Genomic DNA, 9,712 nt, shown 5'->3' with positions numbered 1-9,712 from the left:
TTGAAAATAAAATTTGCTTTTCTTTGGATTATTTTTCAGATTGGGTTCTTTTTAATTTTTTATGCTGTTTCTTACAATGTTGTTCTTTGTTTCATACTGACCTCTTTAACCGACAGTCCTCTATTATCTCATTTAGAAATTAAAATACTCTTGGGTCCCTGTCCTTTTCTTACTTTCATCATTCCTTTACTGCACATCAGATCTCCACATACACAGAAGCTTCTCTTTGAACGCACCTACTTCTCTGCTGTACACACTATAGACTTGGCAATTTTAGTATCTTACATCACACCTACGACACTAGTTTTAAATATGTTAAGAAATTTCTAGTTTGTACTTCAAATAATATATTAAAAAAATAGGCTATTTTGAAGTTTAAGGATATTCAGTAGTTTCTTTCACATTAAGGCTCAACTTTCACCGTCAACCTGACCGAAATTCACCCGGTAAGCCCTCTACGGGGCGATCGATGCTCTGCCCATCTGGGACATTGCTCCATCGCTCAGCAACTGAGCTCTTCTTCGTACCTGAGGCAGAGGCCATGGAGCCTTCCTCAGTGCCCAGGGCCAACTTGCTCCAATTAAGCCATGGCTGTGGGAGAAGGAGGAGGAGTGCATATGTGGGAGATGGAAAGAGAGAGAGAAAGAGAGAGAAATGAGAAGGGGAGGGGTGGAGAAGTCAATGGTAGCTTCTCCTGTGTGCCCTGATCAGAGATTGCACCCACAACCTTGGGATGACACTCCAACCAAATGAGCTACCCAGCCAGGGCCCAACAACTTTATTTTCAATTCAATCTTAAAAGATAGAAGAGGCGGGTGGAAAAATTTAAAGCTTGTGAGATATACAGTGATTTCCTATAGGATAAAATAATTACAGAATTGTGGTATTCCATTTACCATCCTTGCGTTTGATAATATATCAGAAATCTTTAGAGTAAATTTTTATAAATTCCAGTAGACTAATTAACATGAAAACATTGAACACCTGTCAAAATAATTTCTCTAGTTAGCTTCTTATGAAAACATAAAAAGCTGAACAAAAGAAACAGTGACATAGTTAATTTACAAAATGTACTCTATTTTAAAAAAATGGCATCAATCTAAGAATAAATCAGACTGGTAACTGATTTTCAAACAAGATTTCAAACTGACAGAAAGTCTCCTGCAGACAATAGCTTCCCAGCTGTGTGTGTTTACTGTTTACTGGAATATTGCTCTCTGAACACACATACATTCAGGTTTGTTCAATATATCTTCATCTGTTTCTGGAGTTAGTTGGATATTATCTTTGACAGGAGACAGGGGATCTGGCTTCTTACAAGAAGGGACCTTTTCAGAATCTCTGCAAAATAGAATAAAATGGATGATTTACCTGTATAAAACAGCAGTATACAAAGAGGACAAGACACCCTATTGTGTAATTTGCTCAATCCACTATAGGCACATTCAAGTTCTCTAAGAGTATCCTATAAAACCTGCTTCAGTGTCCCTTCCTGCTTTCTAAATTACCTTTCAAAGGAGGTGCTAGGTCACTAATATAGATATACTAGCTAAGGCAGAATGATTTCAATAAAGAACCTATTTCTTTTCTCCTCAGCATCTTTCTCAAGTCTTGCTAAAAACCAATATAAGCGAGGCATGAACAAATGTTTCAGCCCTACTTTTAACTCTCTCCTGTTTTGTGTGTGTGGGGGGGATTTTTTTTGCTGGTAGTGGGTATTTTTATTCTCCACCTCCTCGTACTTATAGTTAAAAAAAAAAAAAGCTAGTTTCACCTAAGAACATTCTCGACAAAGCAGTAAAAAACCACTAATTTAATTAAATCTCAAGCTGCTCAGCTTTTTAATATTCTGTGACAAAAAGGGCACTTCTGTCCAACACCGACTTTTGTTGCAGACAGTTATCTCAAGTCAAAGAACCTTGAGTTAACTCTCAAGGTAAAGCTATTGTTATTCAAATTTAGGTATTTGGCAAAGGGTTGCTCTAACATGAACAAAGGGAGACTGTTATTTCAAAGAAAGCAACTTAAAAAAGTAGGTGTTGTCAATTATAACATTTAAGCTTTCAAGTGGAAATCTGAATTTGGGAAAACTTGAATTTGCCACTTGACAACTTCCGAGTAAATACTCATGGACTATGATGAAAAGATTGTTCTTTTTCAATGCTGTATAATGAAATGTGTCAATATTTGAAAAATAAGCATGGCATTTCCAAATGATCAATTCAGGTTATGAAATCAAGCACTAGTAAAGGCACATTCACTGTACAATGTGGACCAATGTACCACAGTGTGATGAGAGCACGGAAAGTCTGATAGTGTTTCACAGTCTGCCCTGCAACTTACCTTTAAAAACTACTGCTTGTTGAATTTGATGTAAAATCAAAACAAAAAATGTATAGTGAAATAAGAAGGCTATTATAATATACCTTTTCAAGCTCCAAATAGGTGTGGGACCAATTTTCTTCATATACTTCAACCGAATCAACATGCCATGGCAGACCAGACACAAAGCAGATTAAGAACCCAGCACAGTTATATTAAACCAGACAGTAAGATTTGCAAAAATGTAAAACAATGTCACTCTTCTCACTGCTTTTGCAAAAGAGCTATTTTTTTTAATAAAAATATACTATTGATTTTAACATTTAATGAGCTGATTATTATAACACACACACACACACACACACACACACACACTTTTTTGTATTTTTCTAAAGTGAAAAGTGGGGAGGCAGAGAGACAGATTCCTGCATGCGCCCGACCAGGATCCACCCGGCATGCCCACTAGGGGGTGATGCTCTTCCCATCTGGGGTGTTGTTCCATTCCAACCAGAGCTATTCTAGCACCTGAGGCAGAGGCCATGGAGCCAACATCAGTGCTGGGGTCAACTCTGCTCCAATGGGGCCTGGGCTGCAGGAGGAGAAGAGAGACAAAGAGAAAGGAGAGGGGGAGGGTAGAGAAGCAGATATGGATGCCTCTCCTGTGAGCCCTGGCCAGGAATCGAACCTGGGACTTCCACACGCTGGGCCAATGCTCTACTACTGAAGAAACCGGTAAGGGCCTAAATAAATATTTTTAAAGTGTCCATTTTAATTTCTAAAATGGTTAGCCTGATCAGGCGGTGGTGCAGTGGATAGAGCGTCAGACTGGGATACGGAGGACCCAGGTTCAAGACCCTGAGGTCGCCAGCTTGAACGCGGGCTCATCTGGTTTGAGCAAGGTTCACCAGCTTGGACCCAAGGTCGCTGGCTCGAGCAAGGGGTTACTCGGTCTGCTGAAGGCCCACGGTCAAGGCACATATGAGAAAGCACTCAATGAACAACTAAGGTGTAGCAACGAAAAACTGATGATTGATGCTTCTCATCTCTCTCTGTTCCTGTCTGCCTGTCCCTATCTATCTCTCTCTGATTCTCTCTGTATAAAAATAAAAAACAAAATTTCTAAAATGGTTAAATGTTGACAGATGTAACACACATAAAGCAAAGTATTTCAGGGTCCTCAATAACTTTTAAGAGTATAAAGAGTTCCTAAAGGCAAAAAGTTGGAGAACTACTGCTATGTGGTTTAATCCTCAACTTTACACAATGCAAAAAACAAACCAAAAAAACACTGTCCAGCACTTGCTGTATTTCCACATGTATAAGATGCTCCAACATATAAGACACACCTTAATTTTGGGGCCCAAAATATGAAAAAAGACAAGCACGAAAAAGCGGGAAATGCAAGTAAAAAATCTACAACCCCTGTCTAAGACACACCCAGTTTTTAGATCCCAAACATTTTGAAAAAGGGTGCATATAATACATGGGAAAATACGGTACTCATTTCCAAAGTGTTTCCACTTCACCTGATTGTGACATTTCTATTAGGTAAGGTTTAATCCTATCACACCCAAGTAAGTTTTCTTCTTTCATTCTTAGCACATTCACTTTATTAAGAACAATAAAAATGTAAGAAAACCCAAGAAAATAAATCAGTGTTACACTGTCACTAATTTTGTAGTCTAACAGAAGTACTGTAGTTCAAATAAATGTAGATATACGCAGGGTCAATTCATTTAAAGCAGTGTTAGCCAGATACATTAGAAATCTGGCCAATTCATCACATACATTCAATGATTTCCTCTCATTTCAGATGTGAAATTTAGGAAAATAAACTGCTTTAAATCCAGGAAGACCATCAACTTCACACCCCTCACATCTTAAACAATTTTACTCTCATTAAAGTCCTGAGAGATGAGGAAAAGAAATTGATTCACATGAAAATAGTTTGGAGAATGACTGAAATCACAGAAGAAAATAATTTAATCTATTTTAGAGTAAGTAACAAGACAACTCACTTTTTAAATCCAAAATTTTTCCAGAGCTCATTGATTTTTATTTGCAACCCTGGCTTGTTCTCAGCATTGTGATGATGTCTTCTCTTCTGGGCACTTGCTGGCTTCTTGCTCAGTCCACTGACTCTGGCAGGTACTAGAGGTTTGATCTTGGTTGTAGAAAGACTGTCCACAGAACTAGATTTATACAGCCCAGAAGCCTGAAGAGAAAATGCTCCTTTTAATACTATTCTGTTAAAGCGACTGTCTTTAGTTCATTCCAAACTATTCTTTATATTCCCAGAACAAATGTGCTCTTTAGCATATCTGAATTGCAGTAGTAGCAACACCACGCTGCTTTGGGGCCATTATTAAGTAAAATAAGAGTGACTTGAATACAAGCACTAAGATAACATGACAGTCGATCTGATAATGGACACGGCTGCTAAGCAACAGAGGGTGGGTAGTGTGTGCGGCATGGATATACTAAGCGAAGGGGAAACTCATGTCCCAGGTGTGATGGAATGGGACGACATGAAATTTCATCATTTACTTAGAACATGACATGAAATTCAAAACTTATGAATTGTTTATTTCTGTAATTTTCCATTTAATATTTTCAGATGGGTAATGAACTGCAGAAAGTAAAACCATAGATAAGGGGGCTACTGTACATGTGCACACGCATGTGTGCGCACACACACACGGCAGTATAATACACACTATTGTGACTTTGTTTTTCTCAATATCTTTTCTTTAACTTTTTTTTCCCCATTGATTTAACAGAGAGATAGAGGAAGGGAGAGAGAAACAAAGAGAGGATAAGGGAGGGAGACAGAAGCATCAAATTGTTGTTTCACTTAGTTGTTCCATTCTTTGCTTTTCGTAGGCGCCCCGACTAGGGATTGAACCTATGACCTGGGTGTGCTGGCTGACACTTTATCCACTGAGCCACCTGGCCAGGGTTCACTTAATACATCGTGATTTTATCTATGTTGGAGATTTTTCTATTTCACACACAGAACTAAATTTTGTTTTGGATAGGTCACCTGTTCTTCCACTGTATAAAAGTGCCACAATTTACTTAAAGAGTAAATTGACATTTATTCTTGACATTTAGGTTATTTCCACCAAAGGGTTGATTTTTATTAGGTGAAAAATGGGGCCATTAAAGTGCTAGTGTTTTTTTTTTAGGATAGTAACAGTAAGGTATATAAAATAAGGCTTTAAAATTTATAAAGCTGGTAGACAGTATAAATAAAATAAGAATTTTAATTTTTAATTGCACTTATATCTCTCTGGTAATGATAATACACTGCTTCTAAAATTAAAAAAAATGTTTTACCTTGTTCTTTAGAAGTGTGTCTTTTTTTGAAAACTGAGATAATTGTAGTGTGGATCTCTGATTGCCCTGATTATAAAGTGACTTAAACTTGCAATCAGATTCCTAGATCCCCCAGACCAAAAAGTAAAATAAAATTAGATTTTTACAATGGAATTTTGACAACAAAAATTCAACAAAAAGTAAAATGAGAAAATCAATGAAAATAAAATAATTTCTCAGAAAAGAAAGTATAAAAGCTAGGGATAGAATAAAAAAAAAAATGAACCTAGTTTGCAAAGCATGAGCTTTGCCAGTCTCACAGCAAGTTGCATTGAAGAAGCTAGCAAGATGTTTTAGCTGGAGAATAAATTCTATAAAATAAAGTACATATTTAAAATTGAGGCTTTCCTGCATTGTTTCAGAGGCTGGCCAAAATGCTAAAATTCAGTAAGTTTCTTAAGCAAGACTGGGTAACAGTACGAATTCATAAACCACTAGCTACAAAGTAGTAAATTAGTATAGTTCATCTCTTAATTGTGTAACATGTTCAACAAAGGAGAAAAAAGGCATCTACTTTCAAGTACAAAGTACCATATCAAATGCAGATACCTTGAGCAATGACTGTTAGATCTACGCTCTACACACCTACCCCATTATGTAAGACTTTCTCAAAACAGAATAATCTGTATTCTGACTAAAGTCAAATAGGAAGGACAACGAATGGGAATTTAGAAGACTTTACATTTCTGCAATTTTCATGAGGATTTTCTTTTAATATTTATCATGGGATTCTACACAGTATTATATAGTTTTAAAAAAAGAGAGCCTGACCAGGCAGTGGCGCAATGGATAGAGCGTCGGACTGGGATGCAGAAGGACCCAGGTTCGAGACCCCGAGGTCGCCAGCTTCAGTGTGGGCTCATCTGGTTGAGCAAAATCTCACCAGTTTGGACCCAAGGTTGCTGGCTCAAGCAAGGGGTTACGTGGTCTGCTGAAGGCCCACGGTCAAGGCACATATGAGAAAGCAGTCAATGAACAACTAAGGTGTTGCAACTAATGATTGATGCTTCTCATCTCTCTGTCCCTGTCTATCCCTCTCTCTGACTCTGTCTCTGTTAAAAAAAAAAAAAGTTTTAAAAAAAAGTGAAAAATACTCCATTATCTCAGATTGTAACTTATAGAAACTATTCTTCATTCATAGCGAAGAGCAGTGTTGACTCACGGCTAAACCATTTCTTAAAATAAAGATCATGAGTAAGTTCCTAAGATGAACTCAACACACACAGAAAATACGGTTGCTGCATTCTATGAATGGCTAACGAACGGAATCTGCAATAGAGAAACATTCTCTTCAGTCAGTCAACACTATTCTCAAAGCCCCGAGGGCATGGTGACTTTCTAAAACATCTCCTGAATCAAAGACAAGCTATCCAGTGTTCATTTATCCTAACAGGAATTGGTTGTATCTGGAAGCCAAAGATGATGTAATAACTTCTGGTTATTTTGTCTTTTTGGTGAGGGGAGAGGATTCATGTTTCTCTAACTGATTACTACAACAAATGGTTAACCCAGAGCAAAAATATGAGAGTTCCGTCAGCATGACAAACCAACAGCTTGTGAGATGGTCAGAATTCTTAGTTACACATGGCTAAAAGCTTACAAAGGAAGTTAAAACAGAGCTTTCCGCTGGAAAAAGGGAAAGGAATGCCCCCAAAGAGCTCAGCAGACTGAGAAGGACCCTCACAAATAGACTGTGGTGTTTCATGAAAGATGTTCCAGAGCAAGTAACTGTGGTGGCACCCTAATGGAGCCAAGAGAAAATGCAGCATGGAGTGAGAAATGAGAAAGATGACCTTAAACTGGAGGAGCACATGAAAAGAAACAGAAAGTCTTCTAGAATAGTCTGGAAGGACCAAAGCCAAGTGAGTGAAAGGGAAAGAACAGCAAAAGTCTGAAGTGCAGTCCCGAGCTTGGTTCAGCCTACTCTAAAACCTAGAAACTCCTCAAGGGACAGAGTCAGGATTTGTATCTATTCACTGATTTTGGTATTTTCCAAGTCAAAACAGCTTTTTCATACATTTTAACTTGGTTCTTTTCTTCAATTTGAGTCCAAATACAACTCAAGCTTCCTTTAGGAACTTAAATATTTTCCTTATGATAAATATAAGCTATACTAACTGGTTAGATGCTGTTCAATATTCAGGATTACCAAACGTCAAATTCTGTCAAATACCACCAAGGCTGTGATTGTTCTTATAACTTGGTAATTTTACAGTAGATATAAAATAAAGTATGTTATATTGAAATACGCTATTTGAGATATCTCAAATTGAGATATTGAAGTATGCTGAGATAACACAAAGATCTGAAAAAAGCCTATTATATTATCATGTCATTTTAAAATATATCACTGGGTCTTATGAACAGTACTTATTTAGGGTTGTGATCTTATTTAAGTCAGACTAAAAGGTATTTTGTAAATAAAAAATGGTTAGGATGCTTTTATTAATTTAAAACAAAATAATATAAAGTCACTTGTTTCTGTATGTTATAAAGGTGCAGCTTAGCAAGAATAAATGAATATACTTCTACAGTACTAAAACTTAAGACGGACACCACATCACCTTACTGGAGCCATTTCCTTATAATGTTTTATATGTTCTCTAAATTCAAGAGTAAATTAAGAAATAAGTATTAAATTTATAACAACTTGCCTGACCTGTGGTGGCGCAGTGGATAAAGCATCGACCTGGAATGCTGAGGTTGCCGGTTCAATACCCTGCACTTGCCTGGTCTAAGGCACATATGGGAGTTGAAGCTTCCTGCTCCTCCCCCCTTTCTTTCTCTCTCTCCTCTCTAAAATGAATAAATTAAAAAAAAATTTATAACAACTTTCCATCTCATAGCTAGCTTATCATTCTGCTTAGGTCTTCATGTTTTACAACTTGAGACACCTACTGGAACACACAGTGTTTCAAAAAATATAGTTAGATTAAATGTACAAGAGTTTAAAATATTAAAAATATAACGAATTCCTTCTGATGAATAAAATGTCAATTTTCTACAAAGTAAGATCTAGAATGAATAATTAAGAACCAATCATTCCCATAATGTAAAAAACTTTTCTCAATTATATGATAAATATGATATCATATTTTCTCAAAATATGATATCCTATTTTGTTTCACATAGATTTTAAAACGCAGGTTTCATAATGTAACTTACCTTTGAATTGAATTCCTTACTAGAAGGCTGAGAAAGTTTTGATGTACTTAAGCTGTGTGGTGATAATTCTACACTTTCCTGTGACTGTGAGGAGCAACCCACTTCATGTAAGGGATGTGCTTCACCATCTGGCTCACCACTCTTTACCTGAGATACATCAGACATCTTATTCTCAGGCACAGAGCGGGGGGAATCACTCTTTCTTCGGAACTGATGCAATGCTGTGCGTGGAGAGGGGCTCGGAGTTCTTGAAAAGTCTTGAAGACTTCCAGACCAACTAAAACAACTTCTTAGTGAACCCAAAGTGGGTGGTGAAATGGTCCTTGTGAATTCTCTGGTCTTATTAAAAGATAGAGATTCTTCATCAGCAATTACAGTCACATCATCTGGAATCCGATCACTTGAATTATGAGCTATAATCCTATCAACCAGCTTCTTGTCCTCTAGATAATCTGATTCACTTAGATCAACCGGCTTCTTGTCCTTTGGATAACTGGATTCATTTAGATCAGCTAGTTTCTTGTCCTCTAGATAATCTGATTCATTTAGATCAACTGGCTTCGTGTCCTCTAAATAATCTGATTCACTTAGATCAACTGGCTTCGTGTCCTCTAGACAATCTGATTCATTTAGATTGGTCTTTTTATCTGTGACAGCAGTTTCATCTAGAGGCTGGCTGCTTGCTTTCTTTAATACACAGTCCACAGAATCTAGAGAATTGCAAAAAAACCTAACAGAAAAAAAAGAGAAAGAAAGCATAAGTATTTTAGTTTTCTCACAAGGTGATAAACTCCAGAATATGGCCGTTTCTTTTTTTTTTTTTTAACAGAGACAGAGAGAGTCAGAG

General features: G+C 37.0%; 1 protein-coding gene across 2 annotated transcripts in view; it reads right to left on the bottom strand.

Moving 5' to 3' along the window:
- Positions 1–761: 761 nt before the first annotated feature.
- Positions 762–9,712, bottom strand: part of EXO1 (exonuclease 1) — a 30,142-nt gene continuing 21,191 nt past the window's right edge. For both annotated transcript variants that reach the window (XM_066236368.1, XM_066236376.1), the window contains 3 exons: positions 8,866–9,595; positions 4,341–4,537; positions 762–1,341 (listed from right to left, as the gene is read on the bottom strand). In XM_066236368.1, coding sequence (XP_066092465.1) covers positions 1,200–1,341; positions 4,341–4,537; positions 8,866–9,595 — 1,069 coding nt within the window. In that variant the 3' untranslated portion in view covers positions 762–1,199. The remainder of the gene's footprint in view (positions 1,342–4,340; positions 4,538–8,865; positions 9,596–9,712) is intronic.

Source organism: Saccopteryx bilineata, chromosome 1 (genome assembly GCF_036850765.1).
Source record: "Saccopteryx bilineata isolate mSacBil1 chromosome 1, mSacBil1_pri_phased_curated, whole genome shotgun sequence".
Lineage (NCBI taxonomy): Eukaryota > Metazoa > Chordata > Mammalia > Chiroptera > Emballonuridae > Saccopteryx > Saccopteryx bilineata.
This window is presented reverse-complemented; position numbering and strand designations above follow the sequence as displayed.